Source organism: Cavia porcellus, unplaced genomic scaffold (assembly GCF_034190915.1).
Source record: "Cavia porcellus strain 051 isolate PalLab524CR breed Dunkin Hartley unplaced genomic scaffold, mCavPor4.1 scaffold_5, whole genome shotgun sequence".
NCBI classification, from domain to species: Eukaryota; Metazoa; Chordata; class Mammalia; order Rodentia; family Caviidae; genus Cavia; species Cavia porcellus.
In genome coordinates this window covers 36,387,975-36,410,052 of record NW_026947488.1, presented here as the reverse complement: position 1 = coordinate 36,410,052, position 22,078 = coordinate 36,387,975, and the positions used below count along the sequence as shown (strand labels likewise).

Here is a 22,078-nt window from a genome sequence, read left to right as displayed (position 1 = left end):
AAGGCAACATTGTTACTTTGCAACCTGCAAATATCAGACTTTTTAATTGAAGTAACTATTACATTTCAGTTGAATTTTTGCTGATGCTGGCTTTTTAAAAAAAATTAAACATTTTTTATTTTCATTTATTATTGTTATTTTTGCTTTTCCATTTTTTCTTTTGAGCAGGGTTTGCCTTGAATTCACTAAATAGCCAGGCTGGCTTCAAAGTTGTGGTGATCCTTTGCCTTAGCTTTCCAAGTGCTGGAATTACAGATATGTCACTGTGCCCTGACCTTCTGACGAGGTCTTGTGTGGGAATTTATCTAAGTATCTCAGTTTTAAGCGGGAAGCAGGAATGATGGAGGGAAGGAGTTACTTTAAATCACTAAAGCAGCCAGGTATGGTGATGCATGCCTGTGATCTCAGCATTTGGGAGGCTGAGGCAGAAGGATCCTTGGGAACTCAAGTCCAGGCTGGGCTATATAGTGAGTTTAAAGCCAGTTTGGACTGCATAATGAAGCCTTGCCTCAAAAAACCAAAGAATAAAAATAAGTAAGTTACTAATACAGAACAGAGACATCATTAATTTCCTGACCCCTTTCTTTCTTCTGGTAAATTGAAGCCTTTTCTTGGTTAATGTTCATCTCTCTTGACCTCAGGTGAAGTCATTACACAAGGCAAACAGAAGCAACTCTCTATGTAGCATGAAATGTTATTTTAAAAAATTTATTATTATTATTTTAGTTTTTAAGACAGGGTCTTGCTTTGTAGTACAAGCTGGTCATCCTGCCTCAGCCTTCTGAGTGCTGGGATTACAAGTGTGTGCCACCACACCTGGCTCTCAGCCCTTTTATAAACTTTTTTCATTTTTTAATGAAAAAAAGAGAAAAAAAGAGACAGAGTCTCACCAAGTTGCCAAGGTTGGGAAAAGTTTATTTGAAATAGGGTCTTGCTATGTAGTCCAGGTTGTAGTCCTGAAACTTGTGGAGATCTTCCCACTTCAGCTTCCAGAGTGCATTACAGATGTGCACCACTACACCCATCTAGGCTGGCACTTTAGAGCTTCCTGCCCTAGCTTCCCAGAGTATTGGGATTACAGGTGTGCACCACCACACCTGGCTATAGTCTACTCTCTGCACATTCATTTTATTATCTACAATTTCCATTTACTTGTATAAATTTATTTATGGATTTGTGACTGGGCGTTTAGGCTGTTTCTAGCATCTTTATGGCATTGGTTATGGCCATGATATGAGTGAACTGTATTCTCGAGAGTAGGACAACTCGGGTAAAGCGAGACTTAACCTTTGGTCGGATGGCTCCGGATGGAAGGAAGAATACAAACTGTGGGCACTGACAGTGCAGCACCAGGACACACGGAATTGTGGTTGGATGGAGGGACTTGCTTATACCCACATTCCCATTTAAATGGGAGGAGTCACAATAAAAACGCTTGAAAATTAAAAGGGTACAAGTAATACAAAAAAATTGCTTGAAATTTAGTTAGAAATAAACAGCGAGAGAATAATTCGCGCACGGAAACTCGTAGCTGACCTTGAGAGGTTGGGGTGACCACTGGCCCTCACGCAAAGGAAAGAAAAAAGTCTAATTCTAGACGCAAACTGCTGATGCGGTGCACAGCACCCACCTCCACCTCCAGCTCCCTCCGCCCAGACCCTCTCCAGATGCAGGACCCGGTCCGGTCCTCCGCCCATCAGGGACAATGAAGGGCGCCTGCATCCTTTTGTTGGTGTGAAGGTGACCCTTCCTCTCCCCCTCCTCTTTCTCCAGCAGCGGAGACCGAGATCTGGAGTCCCGACGCACCCCCGCCCCCGCCCCCGAACCGGTAGCCTGCTCCTCACCTCTTCCAGCTTTCTCTTTCTTTACTGCTCGCGTTACCACAGACGCTGCGAGGTGCGGCGCGCCCACTGGGAGCCAGGAAGATGATTGGCGGAAAAATCCGCTTCCTAGCAACTAGCCCCGCCCTCTCTGCCAGGCGGCTTGTCTGGTACCCTGCGGGTACTCCTTCTCTTAGACTTTTCTGTAGGTATCCAAGAATATGCCTTCACATAGATTTGAAACGCTGAAACGTGCCGTCTCCATTACTCACAACCGAACAGGGGTCTCTTTCCGACAGATGTTGCCATTCCGATCACGAGTAAGAAGCTGTAGCGGCGCCGGCAAGTGGCGCGGAGCAGGCACATCTTGGCCACCTAAGATCCACAGACATGGAAGGACCGGCTGCGACGCGAAGAGAAAGGTCCCTCGTCTCCAATCCGGCGCTGTCTCCCTGGGTTCCTGTGGTTTCCTTGTTGGCTTCCAGACACGTCTCTTCTTCCAGGACCAAGGACTGCTCCCTCATGGCTGAGGTGAAAGTGAAGGTGCAGGCACCCGACGCGGTTCCGGTCGAAATAGAAAATAGGTAAAGTATTGAGGCTTAGGTCCCCATTCAGGACACTCACAGGCGGTCTGTCACTTTGGCATCGGACCATTTCTTTAGGAGTTCTCAGAAGGGGCCGGTCGAGGCGGGATAGCACCCGGGACAGTGATTCTGGACACACCGCCCCACGCCCTGGAGAGCGGAACTCTTAAATTCAAAACGGATTTGACAGTGCGGTTTATCCTGAAACCTGGAAGTTGTGTTATTGCATTCCCTCTGCATTAAGGCAGTGAATTGCATGAAAGAAGACACATATTTCCTGTAATACTTGTGATATGTGTTGTAGTCTTGGATTTTCTGTAGCTTCCGCAACAGAACATTTGGGAGAAGTTAGAGTGCGGTTGTGATCACAAATGCCAGGTGATTTCTCTGGACTGTTGAATTCAGGATTTTAGGGCACCTAAAGTCTCTCCCAATTTTATAGCACACCACTGTTTCTTTTAAATAGTCTTAAAAGAGCCCAAATTTCTCATGCTATCACGAATAACATAAGTATTGACTCTAAGACAAGATTTGGACTTGTTTGATAGGCACAGTCTCTCAGACAAGCCCCAGCTAGTTATAATGTTATGATAACAAATTTGGCTTCCCACCAGAAATGTCCACATTTACCTCCTGCTTACAGACTCAGGACTTTATTTTGCATATCCCAGCAGATAAGATTGAAATCTTTGTTTTTATTAGACTTTGCTCTAATTTCAAGTTCATATTTGTGAAGAATAGAAAAATCCTTTCAAACCCTTTCAAACAACACTAAGTATCTTTCTCACTAAGTATCTTTTTAACTTGCTTTGGTGTAGAACTGTCATAAAAAACCAGATTGCCAAATGTGAAAAAGGCACAATTCAAACTGTTTTGCTTGTATTTTTCCTCCTCTATCCCTTGAAACAAGTAAACATGATATTACTAAAACTTTTGTTTCTAGGATTATAGAATTATGTCATCAGTTTCCTCATGGAATCACAGACCAAGTAATTCAGAATGAAATGCCTCATATAGAAGCCCAACAGCGGGCAGTGGCCATCAATAGACTCTTGTCCATGGTAAGGAGAATCCAATTGGTTTCTTGTACGGTAGTTATTATGATTGCCATTGCCTCACATTATGTAGTTGTGATGGTTAATTTTGTTTACTTGACTAGAGCTGGTATTCCCAGATATCTGGCTAAACATTCTTTCTAGGAATGTTCTGGCAGAGATTAGCATTTCAGTTGGTCCTCCTTGGTGTAAGTGGACATAATATTCAGGGCCTGAATAGAACAAAAATGCAGAGGAAGTTTCAACCTACTCTACATGTCTGAGCTGGGGCATCAATCTCCTGCCATCATCACTTGGTACTTAGGGCCTTCAAGTTCTGACTGGAATCTACAGCACTGGCTCTGCTTCTCAGAGTTTTGAACTATAGTTTTGAAAGTCAGTCACTGACTTTCTCAAGTCTCCAGCTTGCAGAAAGCAGATCACAGAACCTCTCAACGTTCATCATTTCATGACCTGAACATGTAAAATGTTCTCTTTTTAATGAGACATGTGTGTATTTTTTCTCTGAAGAACTCTAATACATGAACCATAAACCTAGAAAATATGTTACACTGTAGTTGTGTCAAGTAAGACCCCAAACCAAGAATCAGTCCAGACTTCCTGAATTAAAAAAAGAAAGAATTATTACAGTTGTATTTATTAACCTAATTGGTAGGCAAGATCACATAAGTGTCTGTTTTTCTGTTTGCTTCCTGATGCCAGTATTGGAGCTCTCCTCTAAATCAGCTCCCTTCTGTGTGTAATATAGCTCCCCTCTGATTTTTCAAAGAAACTGTACAGTTCCAGAAGGGCAGAGGTTGTGGCAGAAGATAGTACTCCTCTGGTATCTGACTTTCATCACAGCTTTCTCTTCCTGCCTGGAGAACAGTCTCAGTGCCTTCCTCCCTTTCACCACCTTTGTTCCTGCCACCTACTTGTCCTATTGATTATAGGGTATAAGCAGGAGCAGTTGAAAGATTTTGAGCAAAAGTGATTGTTAATAGATCACTAAGTGTTTCTGATCTTAGCTCTTAAACAATGTTCACAGCTGTCCCCTCTCTCCATTCCTGCCCCTGCCTGTGTTCAGGTGATGGAACTTTACCTGGGCTATTGCAGCAGCATGCCAACTGGCTTCCCGGGCTTAGTTTGCCTTCAAGAGCCCAGCCTGATCTGTCTTAAGTGTGTTTGGACCAAGTTACTCCCTGACCTCTGATCTGCCACACAAATCCAAACTCCTGATCTGCCACACTACATCCCTGCCTTCCTCCGCAATCTCATGTCCTTTACCAATCTGCCTCATGCCAGAGGAAGCGGATTATGTTTCTTTTCCTGCTTCCTTATGCTGCTTTACACATCTGGGCCTTAGCTTATGCTGTCCTCCCTTGCAAGGTTCTTCTGTTTTTCCTTAGACTCACTAATTCCTTTGTCTTCAGGAAGCCACCCAGAGACCCCCAGGGGAACTCCTAAGGTGAAAGCCAATGAACCTCAGAAGTGTGGCAGAACATATACTTTGTCTTGCTTTTGGTGTAAAGATACTACTACCGTGGACCTTTTTTCCATAAGTTGACCTTTACACATGATTTTCATGTAATAAAATACAAAATATACACATCAGTAAAAGTCACTATTTATAATTTTATCATTGTGCTATTGAATATTTTTGCATGTTTAACTGTATAGCCCTCTCTGAACTTTTTACTTAAGTGGATTATATATTATTACACATATGTTTTTATTTTACTTTTTATCTTTTGATCATTCGAGACAAAGTCTTGTTAAGTAGTCCAGGCTGGCCTCAAATACATGATTCTCCTGTTGCTGGGATTATAGATGTGCAACTCTACACCCAGCTTAAATAAATTATGTTTTAATTTTTATTACATTTATTTATTTTCTCTTATTGCTGACATATTATACTTGACACCCAAAGTTAAGGAGAGAAAGGTCTGTTTTTACTCACAGTTTGTAGAGGTTTCAGTCCATAGTCAGCTGGCTCTAAGGCAGAGTAGCATTGCAGAGGGGCATGGCAGAGGAGAAACAGTTTATGGCAGATAGAAGGCAGCAAGCAGCAAGTGACAAGCAAAGAGCAGAAGCCCTCTTTCTGTCCCTTATATTTTATATAGGCTACCCACCCTTAGCGCAGGTAGCACTCACACCCAGGGTGGGGCAGCCTTAATCCAGCATTGTACCATTAACCAGCATCACATCTTTGATCCCAACATTACACATGCTGGGTCCAGCCACTTCTGAAAAGTTCCACCTCTGATCACATGAAGCTTTAGGGGGACATCTAGATACAAGCTGTAACATATTATTTGGATCCGAATATGGAGTTTTGTTGTTTTAAAGCGCCTTTAAACTTTTTTGTGTGTGTATTGATCGTATGGCCAAACCAGGATCTAGCATGCTTACATTATTACATTATTACATTATTAATATTGATACTTTGATATGTTTTGAGGTATGTTAGTTAACATTATGAAAGTACACTGTATGTGATATACAGGCAAAAACTTCAGTTTCAGGTAAATAACAAGTGTTGGTGGTAGAATATTTTAGTCTGGGTAATAAGAATATTAATGCATTAACATTTGATGTTGGAATTAATATGTCTCCAAAATAATTGGCTTCGTTTCTATTAAAATATCGCTTAGGGTCAGTTGGATCTCTTAAGGAGTAACGCAGGCCTTTTATACAGAATAAAGGACTCTCAGAATGCAGGGTAAGTACCTATCTTTTCAATTTTAAGAAAACTTTAATTACCACAAAAGTAATGTATGTGTTAGAAAAATAGTTGATACAAAACTGTGTAAACTTGTCCTCTGTATCATCCCTGTGTCCTGTCATATGTTCCATTTCCCAGTGTAACCTCTCAGTGATGTGGTGTGTGTCCTTTTAATAGATATATAGACATATAAATACTCACAGATGATTATATATCTATATATAATATCTTTTTCTTTCTTTCTTTTTTTTTTTTTAAACAAAAATGGGATCATGCTATCCATACTGTTTGTAACTTGCTTTTTCACTTACTGTATCTTGGACATCTTTTCATGTCGGTACATACAGCTCTGTCTCATTCTTTTTAAGGTAAGCCCATTTAGTAAATAAGTCACTATGGTGACTTTGTCTGCTGATTGATTTACATAGTCATGTAGATTATTACATTAATTGTCCTTTTCCCTTCTTAAGTCTATTTTATTCCCCTGCAGTAAAATGAAAGGATCAGATAACCAGGAAAAGCTGGTCTATCAGATCATAGAGGATGCAGGGAATAAAGGTAAGCCCATGGAGGACAAGTGGATGAAGTTTAGCAGGTAGTGTGTCCTGGTGCCATTCATATGAAAGGGAGGGAGAGGACAGAGCGAATACCCCTAATGTGTAGTAGGCTTGAAGGACACTCAAGGGTGGCCTTGATGGGAAGAAACATCTGAATTCTGTACCACATAAATAAACTATCTTTTCAAAACTTAAGATTTTTTGGGTCATTTTTTAGCTCTATGACTGCCTCAGTTTATTTTCTGTTGCTACCTAGTTAAATAGCACAGATGAGGTACTTTTCTTAAGGAAAGAAATTTGCTTGGTACTGTTCTGGAGGCTGGGAAGTCCAAAGGCCTGGGCCACATCTCGTGAGCGCCTTCTTGCTGGTGGGACTGCAGTGTAGAGTCCCATGGTGAGCAGCAAGTTCATCAGCAAAGGCTCACTTGGTGAACACAGCTGCTGACTGGGTGACATGGTACTTAAATTTTGTGAACCTCTGTTTCTTTGTCTTGGTGTAAATTGTGGATAATGACATCTTGGCAAGAACCAGATGGACATAGAATGCAGTGTCTCGACCTGTGTTCTTCATTGCTCTACTTCACTAACCCTCTTGATGAACTGTGCCAAGATTGCAGATGTCCCTAGGTGTGGTGGCACACATCTGTGATCTCAGCACTCTGGGAGGCTGAGGCCTGAGGATCACAAGTTTGAGCCAAGTCTGGTCAGTGCAGTGATTTAGAGGGATCATCTCAAAATAGTAAAAGGGGTGGGGTTATAGCTCAAGGTAACAGCCCAGTGCTCAATTCCCAATACTGGGAGAAGAAAAAGCTTTTTGTCAAAGTACTTGCTGTTAGCTTTTGTTTTCAGTAGTTTTTGAATGAGAAATAGCTATAGGAATAAAAACAAAAATCTGGGCTTGGTATTTAGCTCAGTAGCATAAGTGCCTGCCTAGCATATATCAGGTTATGAGTTTGATCCCCGGTACTACAAAAAAAAAGAAAACAAAAGTCCATAAACAATAGAATTCAACATACTTTACTTTGTTATAGGAATATGGAGCAGAGATATCCGATATAAAAGTAACTTGCCATTAACAGAAATCAACAAAATTCTAAAGAATTTGGAAAGTAAAAAACTTATCAAAGCTGTTAAGTCTGTAGCGGTGAGTATTTTTGTTTTTTCCCCCAAAATACCCACTTACATTTATTGTTGCAAGTATGTTTCAAATTTTATTGTTTGACTTAGGTTATGATTTAAACATAATTCCAGCACTTGGAAGACTGAGGCTGGAGAATCTCGAGTTTTAAAACCAGCCTAGGGCCAGGGATGTAGCTCAGCAGCCTGGCAAGTGTGAAGTCCTGAGTTCAACTTCCAGTACTGAAAATAAATAAATGAATAAAACCAGCCTAAATGGCTATATCCAGAGTTCAAAGCCAGCATGGACTACATAGTGAGATCTTGTCTCAACAGAACAAGGAAGTAGGCAGGCATGGTAATGCACAGCAAGAGGATCGCCATGAGTTCAAGGCCAGCCAGGACTACATATCAAGATCCTGTCTCAAAAGAAAAAAAAAGGGGGGTGGGGAGAGAAGAAAAGAAGAAGTGATTTCTATAAAACTAAAGGCAAAAGGAAATGTGCTCAGCACTGAAGTTGAGCTGATGGTCTTTCTGTGAGGGGCTGGTTAATCACTGTGTTGCTACTGTGCTGCACAGGAAACATGGAAACAGTGGGAGCTGCAGCTGCAGTGCTTAGCCCAGGCCTCTTCCAGAGCATCCTCCCTTTCTCCCCCAGTCCCAAGTGCAGGACACCTGCACTGGCCGCCGGGCTGTGAATGTGGGCACTCCATGGCCCCTTTGGATTTGCTAATTTGCTAAAACAGCTCATGGAATTCAAGAAAGAGCCATACTTCCTGTGATGGTTCTGTTATAGAGGACAGGAAGAACCAGCTGATGGAGAAAACAGTGGGGCAAGGACAGAGGTGTTCTGACATCTTGAGGCGTCTACATCTTGAGGATGCATCACCTTCCTGATGGGTCGATGTGTGACCACCACCAATGGCAGCAGTCTTAGTCACTGTCTCATTTCTGAGATAAAATACACAACACCCACAACCTAAAGGAGGAGAGGTTCATTTTGGCTCTTGTTTTCAGTCCATGGTCACTTGGTTCCGAGGAAAGAAGGGCATGGTGGAAGGGCTACTCCTTTCATGTGAGAAGGTAGATGCACCCTTCTAGCTCGCACCCCTGGTGACAACCTTCTAATCAGCCCCCACCTCCTAACAGTCAGCTGTCAACCCCCATTAGTCAGTCACCTTCCAAAAGCCCTGCCTATGAGTGCATGTGGCCTTGGGAATATCCTCAGTCTAAACTGTAATAAGCTCCCCAAGCTGTGATAGTTTTTGTTGGGTCTTCATTACGTAGACATGGCTGATTGTATTCTTGGCCACATAACTGAATTCAAGCTTTAAATAATCCCCTCATCCCTGCAAGAAGTTAGGCTAGTATCACATGTCTCAAAGCTGCAACCCTCTAATTAATTGCACGGACAAGTCCCATCCTGGAGCCACTTACAGGTCCCTTAGCATAGACCCAGGTGCGGTCCAAGGGTCCTGCCATGAACAAGGGTCCTCTTATGGGGAAGATCCAAAAATGAAGAGGTAACTTCCCATAGAGGGAAGAAAGACTAGCTGTTTCCTTAAGAAACAACTGAGATTCAGCTTTCTCACAGTTGAAGTAGGAAGTTATGGATAAACAAGGGGAGGAGGCCAGAGTGGGCATGTAGATTGGATTAGAGGTAAGGGAATCAGCTCTGTCCTTGGTTTAGTGCAGCGGTCCCTGTAGACATTCTCGTGATACGTGTTTGTGTACTGGAGTTGGTGCTGCACAGATCTCTTCACCCTGTCAGCTGGGAAGACCTAGGAGCAGCAGTGCCCAGGAGCTGGGAACACACCTAATGCTCATGTCCAGTTTCTAATATTGTTCTCCAATAAAGTTAGCCAGGGCTCCTCTGAGTAAGGGCTAATTCTAGGACTTGGGTAGAAAGTATATAAGCTGCTCCTGATATCTGGTCACATAAAAGAGTGGTAATATGCACACATGAACACACATGCACGCACACACAGTGCCAGGGGCATGTCAGGGATGCAGCACTAACTGAAAAGCTTTCAGTGCCCAAAACTGAAACAGTTGGAATAACTAAGTAGTGTTGGGTTGGAGCTCAGTAAATATTATAAGTCCACACAGATACTAAGTAAGAAATTGTCCACCTGAAAGGAGCTTAAGGAGATGACAGCCACATGTAATGTGGTCCCCTGGGTGGGATTCTGGAGAACAAGTCATGAGGAAGAAACTCATGGAGTTTGGAGCGAGTTGCTGTCAGGTGGGTGCAGGGGGAGAGCCTGGAGTCCCTGCACCTGCAATGTCTTGAGTCCAGGGGTTCCAGAGCAGTCTGGATACTATAGTGAGACCCCACTTTCTTCAAAAGAGGATGTGTCACTAATTGTAACATGTGTGCCATACTAATTCAAAATGTTAATAATAGAGGAAATAAAGTACATAGGAATAATTTGTTCATCTAAAATTGTTCTAAAATATAGGTTTTTTAAAAAATAGCTTTTAGAGGGCCAGGGATTTAGCTCAGCAGCTCAAGTGCTTGCCTGGTAAGCACGAGGTTGTGTGTCCCCAGTACCAAAAAAATAAAATTTATATATATAATGTTTTAGAAACTGTCATAAACACACTAACTATGCGTATTCTTCCCTAGGCTTCCAAAAAGAAAGTGTACATGCTGTACAACCTGCAGCCAGACCGGTCTGTGACTGGTGGGGCCTGGTATAGTGACCAGGATTTCGAATCTGAATTTGTAGAGGTGCTTAACCAGCAGTGTTTTAAATTCCTACAATCCAAGGTGAGACAGAATTGAGGGGATATCACAAGTACTTTTTTAAAAAGTATCTTCATAAAAGATACTTAATCTTACATATATTTTGTAAGATTGAATCTAAAATGCTGAAATGGGTCAGTTTTACTGAACACAGGACGTTCTGCTGGTTTGACTCCATATAAATTGCATTCAGAAGGCATGTGTCAGTATTGTTGCTTACATCTCTTATATTTCAACCATACAGGCAGAAACAGCTCGAGAAAGCAAACAGAATCCAATGATCCAAAGAAATAGTTCATTTGCGTCTTCACATGAAGTATGGAAATACATCTGTGAACTGGGAATCAGTAAGGTCAGAACTTAAACTTTCTTAGCTTTTCATGTAGAACTTACTGCCATCATAAGGATGCAGCTCATGTGCTTCTGTTGTGTTTGATCCACGCCATTTTCTGGTGATGGCCCTGAGTGTTCCCCAGAACCTGGTTGGGGTCCATCAGGCACTGTCTGCTCTGTCCTTGAGATAGGGACATGGGCAGCAGACTGCAGGCCTGCCATGCAGTTCATCACCCAGAGTCAAAACACTTTCTTGGGGACAGTTTAGGAAGTGCACATAATAGCAGATACCTTATCACTTGTCATCACCAGCATTTTCCTCCTTAGATGTCAGTGGTATTGTTAGCATGTCCCTGTGAGGGACATGTCATGATCATTAGCGCTTAGGTGGCACATGGACAGGGCATCTTCACTTTTGGGCCCCAGATTTCTCTCTTCTAATGAATTGTGAACTTTAGTTTTGCTGTTTTTGTTTATTGTTTTGGCTTTGGTTTTTATGCAGGTGTGGTGCTAGTTTGTGTGTGTAGGATACTAGGGGCCAGCAATGATAGATCCAAGATCTTTATACTGAGGCACATCCTCAGCCTTTTTTGACACAGGGTCTCACTGTGCAGTTCAGGCTCCCTTGAACTTGCTTATGTAGCCCAAGCTGGCCTCAAACTCACAGCTATCCTCTTGCCTTACCTTCCCAGAGTGCTGGGATTGCAGACATACACCTTTGTGCAGAACTTATTTGTTATCTAGGCTATCTTTCTGCTCAGATGTTTTAAGATTTCCCATCAAATTCTTGTCAAAAACATATTACTTCAGGGCTGGGAGTGGTGGCACATGCCTGTAATCCCAGCCGTTCAGGATTCCATGTTTGCAGAACTGTGAGTCCAGGGCCAGCTGGGCAGCTTTGCAAGAGCCTGACTCAAAATAAGCTGGTGACGTAGCTCAGCTGCAGGACCCTTGTGTAGCATGTGAGGACCTGGAGTCTATACCCACCTTCATAAAAACAGGTGACTTTTGGCTCATGAAGACTCCGCCCCTGGCTTTTTAGTGGTTGTGTGCTGACTGGGACCTTTGTCATTGTCTGTGTGCTTCCTGAGACTCCTTCAGCACCATTTCCTCATGTCACGTGGACTTATTACCCTCTGGTGTCCCTCATCTTGTGTCCTTTCTAATGTGTCCCTTTTTAGGTAGAGCTGTCCATGGAGGACATCGAAACCATCCTGAACACCCTCATTTACGATGGGAAAGTGGAAATGACTATCATTGCTGCCAAAGAAGGCACAGTGGGTAGTGTGGACGGACACATGAAGCTGTACAGGGCCGTCAGCCCGATCCTCCCACCCACGGGCTTGGTGCGGGCGCCCTGTGGCCTCTGCCCGGTAAGCTGAGCAACTCTTTACCCTCAGCCACCACACACACAGGTGCCACCTCAATAAGCAGAGCAAGTGTGCACTAGTTTTCCAGACTTGTAGGGCTGACCAAGGCCTGCCAAAACCTCCATATAACTTTGATGAACAGACCTTTTGAAAAACGAGTCCTTGCCTTACCTCTTTCATGGGATGGTCAGGCTAGGGACAGTTGCACTTTCTGTTCCTTGTCCTGAGTGCACCCTTTGATGAGCACTAGTCATTTCACTGAGGTAGAGAAGGCAGCGAGAGCTTTACAGAATCTTTTGTGGCCAGGCTGGCCTTTCTTACTGATTTTTATATGTGACTGCATTGAATCCTCCTAATGTCTTTGAAGTGAGTGGTGGTATTTCCTATAAGCAGGGGCTTGGGATGAGGGATATGGCTTGGTAGCATAGCACATGCTGACATTCAAACTCAGTTAACTCATTCTGGCATGCCCTGGCATGCACTTTCACTCACGTCCAGGTAGCTGGTTAGCACCACCTGTGTGCTGCAGGCACAGAGGCCACTAGAGAACATGAAATGTCTGGTCTTGAGGGCATTAAGCTGGTAGGCTGCTCATCTGTGCTGAATGTCTCTGTCCTGGCCCCCATCTGTATGCAAAGTGCACATTGTCCTGATTTCAGCTTCCAGGTAATAGGCCTCACATACTGAGATTTGTGTCCAGAATTGCTCATGGGAAGGAAGACAGCTAACCATGAGCATCTGGCGAGTTAATACTAAGTCACTTGAATGTGTAGGTCTCTCATATTGTTCTGCTGTGTGCTGTGGTAAACAATCTTCCTGCTCAAGAGCAAGCTGGTACAGAATCCTGAGGACTACAGTCCTAATTCCTTTCAGTTTGCAAACACATGACCAGGTCAGGTTGGGCATAAACTTTTTTTTTTTTTTAAAGGTCTTTGATGACTGCCATGAAGGCGGTGAGATTTCACCCTCTAATTGTATTTACATGACCGAGTGGCTCGAATTTTAATAAAGAGCTATGAACTTTACTGACATTTTGCAAATGAGGTTACTTCAAGAGCAACTAATTGAGTTTATAACGGAACTTTGAATTTCCTTGAAAACATACTTCACCATCGTGGCTACAGACTTGCTGCTTTGACAGCCTTTGCTTCTTTATGTTATGAAGACTGAATCTGTGCTGGTAGAGTACCACCAAAAACGGGCTGGGCTCTGGAGAACCCACTCTGCAGCACTGGAGAGCCTTGGCCTTTGCTGCTCTGGAGGTTTGGATGACTCAGAAGCCAGAAGTCTACCATGCACTTGGTAATGGCTGGAGCACAGAAGTGTTTAAGGTTAATTTGTTAACGTGTTCACTGGGAACATTTAGCTGCTTCACTTCTGCCTGTGGGACTGAAATACAAGCAATGTAAGCAAGAATACTGACGGGTGCTTTCTGAATGCAATTTGGATGGAGTCAAACCAGCAGCAGAACCTCCTGTGTTCAGTAAAACTGAATAATTTCAGTATTTTAGATTTAATTTTGCAAAATTACATATATATATGTATATGTATATATATATGTATGTATATATATATATATATATATATATATATATATATATAACTAAGTATCTTTTATGAAGACACTTTTAAAAAAGGACTTGTATGAGTGTCCCATCCCTGCTGTTCAGGGAGGCAAACATGAGCCAGCTGGCCAATCTGAGCTCAAGACCCGCCTTGGGAGACTGAACTGAATCTTGCTCTTTTTGGCTACCTCTGCCTGGGATTCCTGTGCTGGGCAGCACTGCTCAGTTCTGTGGGCTTGAGTTAATTATGGTAGGAATGAAGACTGTCAGAACAATGTCTTTCTTTCTTAACTGTATATATTAGGATTTTTTTTTCTTTTGAAAGAAGACAAAGTATTACAAATGGTTGTTGTTTATATACATTTATAGGAAACAAAGCAAGGCAGAGTAATGCAATTACTAATTACAAATGATTAAAGTAAAATTAAATTCTGATTGTAAGTTTGGTCAAATCAGTGATAACCAGTCTCTAAGAACATTATTCTACTAATGTATCTAATTTGCTTTTTACTAACTTGTCAAATAAGTTTTGTTCAATGTAATAAATTCAGATAATCCCCAGGTGGAAAAAGTAAAATGAAGACTTGTCACATGTACCTGCCAAATTTTCATTCCCCAAGATAGCTGCTATTAAAAGTTCAAATGTCTTTTCCAGACTTTGATCATGTCTAGAAACCAAGACTCTTTGCCTTACGGTGCCTCTCAATCCTCTGTAAGCATAAACAGTCTAGGAAATCCCATTTCTGCCTCAGACCCAAATTCTTGAACATTAAATGTGAATTCAGTGGAAATTGAGGCAATATTTAGCAAATAGCCAAAAAAAAAAAAAAAAAAAAAAAAAGGTTGGGAATTTAAAAAATTGTTTTGTTTGAGGTATATATGATCAGAAGAAAAAAATCTTGGAATGGTTCAAAGAACTCTTTTGGAAGTTAAAAGGTTGAACTCTGCAGAACAAAATGTGAAGGATAGAAAGGCATTCTGTGTTGCTTTTGGGTTTTCTGGTACTAGGGACTAAAATCAAGGCCTTCATATCCCTACCTCTTGGTTAACATACTTTATCTTGAGATAGGGTCTGGCTAAATCACTAAATCGCCCATGCTAGGACACACCATGTTTGAGCTTCTGATCCTCCTGCCTCAGCCTCCCAGAGTATAGATAACAGGTATGCACTTAATGCCTAGCTGGAAAGGTTATCTTTTGTTTGCTTGTTTGGGGAGAAATGTTACTTATATTTTTTGGTACTGGGAATTGAGCTCACGACCTTGCCAGGCAGATGATATGCCACTGAGCCATGTCCCCAGCCAAGAGAAAAGTTATCTTAAAAAATACTTGTATCAAATTCCAATTATTGCCATGTGTTTTATCTTGCAACACGCTCATTTTGGTTTTTTTCCATCCTTAATCAGAATTACCCCAAAGCAGTTGGGTCAGTTAATGCCTGTGGCTACAGTCCTCAAACACATGACTTGGATCTGGCCACAGTGGCAAAACTTCTAATTCACAGTGTGCCTCCCAACTACTCTAATCCATACGGATATAACTTACTATAATTCCTGGACACAGGGTTATAGACACATGTATGTGCTCCCCAAATTTAAACACTACAGGATGAAGTTAATTTTTCCTAGAAAAATCCAAAAACTGGCTAGACTTTATCATGCTTACCCATGGCAACAACTCAGACAGAGCTGAACTTTCTGTACAACAGTCAGTCACCTGGTGGATATTATATGAGGCTGTGCTTCTGTTCCTGGACTGACCCAGGCACTGCCTGACTCAGCCTCCCTGTGTGTCAGTCTCCCTCACCCTGTCTGAAGGAGCAGAGAGCAAGGTCACCTGTGGAGGGTTTCATATCCTGAGCCAGCTGAAACCCTAGTCATGTTTCGAGCTCTAAGCTGATTCTCTGGACCTTTACTCACATTTCCTTTCCCTAAAAGAGAAAAGTTTTATTTCTACAAGGAAAAGATTGTAGATATCCAACATACATGAAAATGTTTAGCTTTCATCTGGACTGAGATGAGAAAAGCTGGGGCCCATTTCTAACTTACTCTCTAGATACCTAAGGACTACCTTGAAGGTGAGTAGCAGCTCAGCTGTGTGTCCTTGGGTCCCTTGGCCATGGGAGGAGCCCTGCTGTAGTCCCCAGCAGTTCAGGAAGACTTAGATTCTGTGGAAAATGAAATGCTGTGTGTGACCTGGAGCAAGGCAGGAAATGAGTGTTCTCAGGTGCTTCTGGAGTCTGACCCCCTGTGATGCCTGGTGCCAGGGATGGCATCCCTGCCCTCTCTGCCCAGGGCTGTGGGCAGTGGGCACTGTCCTGATTACGAGGGCGCCTGCAGCATGGACTTCACCACGCTGATCAGCTCGTGGAACTCTGTGTTCTGGAAGTGGCCGCGGTCAGTGAATTTGTACAGCTTGGCCCCCAGCTTGTCTGCCACTTCTTGCTGTTCCTTCCAGGGCAGGAAAGGGTCATCTGTGGAGCCAAACTGTACAATGTGAGTGCAGTTGGCCTTGATCTTCTCCCACTGCCAGGGGCGGCTGAAGTATCCTAAGGAGTAGAAATAACCTCTCAGTGCTCGGGTAGTCACTACCACCTCGGGAACCCCGGAATACCCAGCGGGGACCCTGCAGACATAGGCCCAGACCCTCCTGAGAGTCGGAAGCACTTTTTGTTTCTGGATACTGACACGGTGCTCCTGTGAAGAGTAAGTGGCCAAATAAAAGGAGACCCCTAGGGCTTGGGGCTGAGCTATAGTTGGAGAGAGGCCCACCTGCCATACCTAGATACAGCCAGAGCTGGGCGGAAGTGCTTCTGGGCTGTTTGATGTCCCTACTGCCTGAAAGCTAGGCCCATTTCACAACCTGAACAGCTGTTTGTCAGAAGGCTTTCCTGAGATTTCTGGCTTTAGACTTACCACTTGCACGCTCATTTTCATCGCCCAAGTCTGATGTGTATGCCGACACTAACACAATAGCATAGACACAATGTGTCTCTGCATACCTGGGGAGGGAAAAAGGGTGTCAGCCAAAATATGCCATGTCTGGTTACCCACGAGTCAACAGACCATGTAAGTCACTTGATAGCTCTTCCTGGAAACCAGTGCTATAGGCCACTGAAGTTGATGGGAAAGTGGCAAAGAGACTGCAGAGCTATAGCCGTGTGTGTGTGTGTGTGTGTGTGAAATAGGGACTGAACCCAGGGCCTTTGCACTGAGCTGTATTCCCAGACCCTTTTTTAGTTTTTTTTAAGATGAGGTCTCACTAAATTGCTAAGACGCCCAGACTGGGTTTGATCTTGTGAACCTCCTGCCTCAGCTTCCCACAGTGTTGAGATTACAGGTATGGGCCACCACATTCAACTAAACTCCTATTCATTTTTCAGGTAGCCCAGACCTCTTGTACATTCCTTTCTCAAAAGAGCAAAAGATATGTAATCCTTCTTTCCGATGTACATCCCTCCACCTTTAATGTGCTACTTAGTTCACAAGCAGGTACTTAGGCTAAGCTCCAGAGCATCAGATGCAGAGGGGCTGGGGCTGGGGCCCAGAAATCTGCATTTTAAGGCATGCCCTCTTCCCTAACCCAGCTGACAAATGCAAGTGGTCTGGGAACCCCATCTGAAGAAATGGTGTGGTGCCAGAAACAAACCTGCATTACTGCATTATGGCCCAGCCTTACTCATCTGTGAGGGCAGGTGCAAGCCTTGTTGGTCTTAGTCCCTGGTTCCCCTTATGCTGCTCAGCAAGTGGCACTAGCTAACTGAAGACACTGCCTCGCTCAGAGACCAGGCCAAGGCGGGACGTGGGATAGGGATAGTCTCAAGAAGCCTCCTGTGCCAGGAAACGCTTTGGGTCAGCATTTTGTTCTTGGGCCTAAACTATTATCCCCTACTCTTTAATGCTGAAAAATGGCAAACTTACAGCAAAGTTGAAAGACTAAAGTATCTAAATTTGTTAAATTTGCCATAGTTCACTCTCGCTTTGGTAGCTATCTTCTAAGGACAAGGAGACTGTTTTAACCACAATTCCATTATTATAGCCAACGTTTAACATTGACATTGTAGTATTACCTGTATCTCTTTTTCCCAAATTATACTAAAAACAACCTTTAGAACTAGTTTTCCCATCCTAGGTCCAGTCGAGGACCATGCACATGTTTGGTTTTCATAACTTTTTTGTCACTTTTCCATTTTTTACAAATGACACTGACATGGTTCAGTAAGAGCTCAGGGCAGCTGTTTGTACACTGCCCACTAACCTGGATTGGTTTTTCTCATAATTAGACTGAGCTCAAACATTCCTGGCAAGATCGCTTGATAGGTAGCTACATGTCTGTCCCACTCCATCCCGTCAGGGCTGAAGCCAGTCTGTCCTGTTACTGGGAAGAGCAAGTTTGCTCACCAGGTCACCTCCATAGTGCTCTCTATTGTAAAGGCATAGTTTCTACTTTGTGATTCACAAGAAGTCTTTGGGGGTCCCCTGTGATTGTGTCCTTTCCTGCCCCCCCCCAAATTTACACTGAGGGTTTTACACTTGCTTTTCTCCTTCCCTCTCTTAGTTTTAGAAGTTGGTTCTTAGAATGCTGCTGCCAACTCCACAGTAAATTCAAGGGTCCTACAGACAAGGCCAATCCCCCCAGGGAGTGACTTGAGAACACCTTGAGTTGGGACAGATGGAAGCAATACAGGGATCTCTTCTTCCAAATAATCCTGGCAGCTTATTAACATCCAGTATGCCAGGACTGTACCACAATGGAGTAGCTCTGGGCTCTAAGGCATAACTATTAGCACAGCTGTGATCACTATGGCTGAAAGCTTCCGGAATTGGGCAAGATTCCGTGACCTACAGGTCCAGCAGCCTCGTGGCTCAGGACCAGCAGCCATATAAATGAAACTATTATCCTTTGTCATCCAGCTTAGGGAACATGGGAGAAGCCAACCCTGTCAGGCCAGCTCAGCCAGGAAATCCCCGGACCTAAGCTACAGAGGGAGACACAATGCTCCAATGGGGAACACCTCTGAACTCTAAGGATGGAGTGCTGCAGTAGCTAGGGGTAACAGACCCTACCACCAACAAATCTTAGGGAGCACTTGCTGTATTCCAGGCTCTCTTAGGCCCTAGGGTTTCAGCCTCACAGTAAACAAAGTCCACCTTCATGGAGTTTGTGTTCTACTGGCAGGAGACAGGAAATAAAAAGGTATCGTATGATGGAAAGTTCTAGAGATAATAGAGGAGCAGGTGCCACCAAGATGCACCTACTGTTTCCTGCAGTGGCGAGGAGCCCCGGTGGCAGGAAAGAAGGGAGAGGGTGACAGGCAGAGCCCAGAGCTCCTGGGGTTTGAAAAGTATCGTTGTACCCTAGTTCAAGCAATTCCTACTTTTCTCACTTCACCAGCCAAACCAGGAAGGAATTAAGACAATCGGGTTACCACAGAAACTAGGTGAGCCAGGCTCATGAAGGCACGGTGCCAGCAGCACGCACCTCATGGCTGCGATGGCGCCAGAGCTGTGGCCTATGATGATGGTCTTCTCGTCACACTGCAGCTCCGTCTCCATGAAGGGCAGCCAGATGCTCTCCCGGGCTGTAACTGAGGTTCAGGATGAGAAAGTGTCATTTGACAGGGACAGGATTGGCCCAAGGTCACCCCACCTTCTAACAGACCACTGACTACTCGGTAGACACTGGAAGCTTTTAAACTGCACTGCAGACCAGGAAGTGGAGTTGTTCTGATAGTGGCTCAGACTTATGTGTTGCCGGCTGAAAGACCTGTCTATACTATGTGTAAATAGTTTTGCTTTTCCGTGTTCTTGTTTTAAAAATACTGAGGGAATAAAAACATAATTCATATTCCAGTACTCGGGAGGCTGAGGCAGGAGGATCATTGCAAATTCGAGACCAGCCTGGGCTACAATGAGAGCTTAAGACCAGCTTAAACTGCATAGCAAGACCCTGGTCCCAAAAAGACAAAATAAACATATATATATATATATATATATATATATATATATATATATGTATATATATATAATTCAGAAGTTTTAATGTAAACTTTCAAACTTAAAAACTCTTGACAATATTGTAAAATATATGTATCTGTATGTTCTTTCCAGAGACAAGCCACAAGTATACCCAGAACAATAAACACTAGCACATTTTTAAACATTAGGCTCTCAGACTGTAAAGTATCAATATCTCTGCCTAAACTAGGACACCCATAGATTCTGCCTGAAAAGTACACTTCTAGAAAATTAAGTTGCTTACAAAGTTTAAAATTAAATTTAACAAGTCCAAGTGTTCTTCTTGATACTTACTAGCATCTTCCAAGCGTTTTAGTTTATACTGTCCTCCCAAAGCTACTTGCCTCATTCATTTGTAGTTACATGTTTATCTTTGACTTCTTTACTATGATATTCCTGTTCCCTACCCTGCCAAATGGTGAGATCAAACCACCACAAACTGAGGCCATGTATATATATATTTTTTTTGCGGTACAAAACTGAGGCCATTTAAAAACAAATTTAAGGCCCATCATGGTGGCAACATGTTTGTAATCCCAGCACTTAGGAGGCTGAGGCAAAAGGATGGCTCCAAGTTTTAAGTTATCCTGGGCTACCTAGTGAGATCTTGTCTCAAAAAATATAATAAACAAAATAAAAGAAACAAGTTTAAAACTTACTTGGGTCAGGCATGTTTTTAGCCAAACACTGGAAACCAGGTATCTATAGTACAAGAGGGAAAAAAGCTATAATACAGAGCTTAACTGCAACTAATACTTTACTAATATGAAAAATGACACGATACAATCTTTATTAACTGAATAGGTACTTGCTTGTATTGAAATGAAGTGGGTTAAGTAATTGCTCCAGGAGTCCACATGAATATACCATCCCTCCTTATGAATCCCCACCTGTACCTATTCCTTATCAGCTCTGTAGAGCTCTACATAGAACACTACCTGCATTTGCCTATTTGTGTCTCTCTGTCTAATGCATACACCTACAGAGAGGCTGCAATGGAAGCGTTCTGTATGGACTAAGCTGACAGGAACCAAGTGCGCTATGTCCCCAGGGAGTTAACGAACCTTGGGACAGAAATCTGGGTATCTCCCCCCCCCCCCCGGTCCCAGAATGGACCTTTTGGGCTGAAGGCTGCCTGAGGTTTTCTGCCACTCCGCTAAATTCTATTTCACAGGCCCGCAATAGAATTTATTTACTCAACTGGGAGTTATTGCTGTGCTGAAATTCTCTTCTAGGGGTTAACTCAGGAAGTGCTCTAACTGCTGGAATATGGGACAGGGTTTTAAGACCACATCTACGTGAACAAGACAACCTGTAACAGGTTGATACCATGTTGATACCATGTTGATAAAGCTTATGGCCAAATTAAACAATTACCCTGTATTGTTTACAGGGTATATACACAGGTTGTAAAACATTAGTTTTAAGAAAATCAAATGAAAAAACCAGGATGTTTTCGTGACTCATTGCATTATTCTTACTAGAATTTCCTACGGTTTTTGGTTTATACGCATGTGTTGCATTCATGCTTTGTCTGTAGTAAGTATTACACACAGTATCTTTTATAAACATTAGGAGCAGTGAGCATTGAAGATATGAAGTCGGGACACCCTAAGTGGGAACGGGCAGCGGAAGGGCTGTGTAATCCCCACAGTTCTTTTCGCTCTAAAAACCGTCGCCTACCTGCTCCAGCGCCCTTTTGGCCCAGCCGTACCAGCCGTGGGTGGCCACGTCCCCGCCTCCATTCCCGGGCACGATCACTGCCTTGGCCGGCACGACCATGAGTGCCTAGCTGGGCTGCGGAGCTTCGGGGAAGCGGTGGGGACGCCTAGAGGGAGGGCGGCGACGTCTTTCCTTGTGAGGTGTCTTAGGCCGCGGCGATCGCCCCCAGGATCGTCCCGCTCCTTAGTTTCTGCGCTGTGCAGGTCTCTCCCGCCGAGTGAGAGCAGCTAGCTGGCTTCTTTCCGGTTTCGCTTTTGTCCCTGCTCGCAATACAGATACTCCCGGCCTTCGCGGCGTGCAGAAAGCCCTTATTCGTGTCCTAGTTGAAGGATGACAGGGACAGTCACATAGAGAGGGACTGTACTAGTAGTGCTGGGCTCCGTAGGAAGCCATTATAGCAACTGACAAGAGGAAACCCGTGAAGTTCAGCTAGACAAGGTACTTAACGAAGACAGCGCCCACAAGCAACTGCGCATGCGTCCCGTT

At 43.5% G+C, this 22,078-nt stretch overlaps 3 protein-coding genes across 8 annotated transcripts in view; 1 reads left to right on the top strand and 2 right to left on the bottom strand.

Moving 5' to 3' along the window:
• The window catches only part of Dzank1 (double zinc ribbon and ankyrin repeat domains 1), a 52,242-nt gene extending 50,106 nt beyond the window's left edge, over positions 1-2,136 (bottom strand). The window contains exon 1 of one of the 5 annotated variants that reach the window (XM_063248642.1): positions 1,845-2,136. The gene's annotated coding sequence lies outside the window, so the exon portion shown is untranslated. The remainder of the gene's footprint in view (positions 1-1,844) is intronic. The other 4 variants (XM_063248640.1, XM_063248639.1, XM_063248641.1 and 1 more) reach the window with 4 other exon arrangements.
• Positions 2,137-2,225: 89 nt separating this feature from the next.
• On the top strand, positions 2,226-14,529 carry Polr3f (RNA polymerase III subunit F). 2 transcript variants are annotated; one of them, XM_013159995.3, is made up of 10 exons: positions 2,226-2,404; positions 3,348-3,465; positions 6,093-6,160; positions 6,511-6,531; positions 6,654-6,721; positions 7,752-7,864; positions 10,466-10,609; positions 10,830-10,937; positions 12,100-12,291; positions 13,217-14,529. In XM_013159995.3, exons 1-10 carry the CDS (start codon positions 2,343-2,345, stop codon positions 13,292-13,294), a joined length of 972 nt encoding a protein of 323 aa, XP_013015449.1. In that variant the 5' UTR covers positions 2,226-2,342; the 3' UTR covers positions 13,295-14,529. The 2 variants fall into 2 exon arrangements, with proteins under 2 accessions (XP_013015449.1, XP_003476552.1); XM_003476504.5 differs by lacking the exon at positions 6,511-6,531 and having other exon boundaries at positions 2,228-2,404.
• On the bottom strand, positions 14,200-22,055 carry Rbbp9 (RB binding protein 9, serine hydrolase). Its single transcript, XM_003476499.5, has 5 exons — positions 21,554-22,055; positions 20,530-20,572; positions 19,335-19,440; positions 16,769-16,854; positions 14,200-16,401 (listed from the first exon to the last, which is right to left on the bottom strand). The coding sequence occupies exons 1-5, from the start codon at positions 21,650-21,652 to the stop codon at positions 16,175-16,177; spliced, it is 561 nt and encodes a 186-aa protein (XP_003476547.1). The 5' UTR covers positions 21,653-22,055; the 3' UTR covers positions 14,200-16,174.
• Between the last annotated feature and the right edge of the window lie 23 nt (positions 22,056-22,078).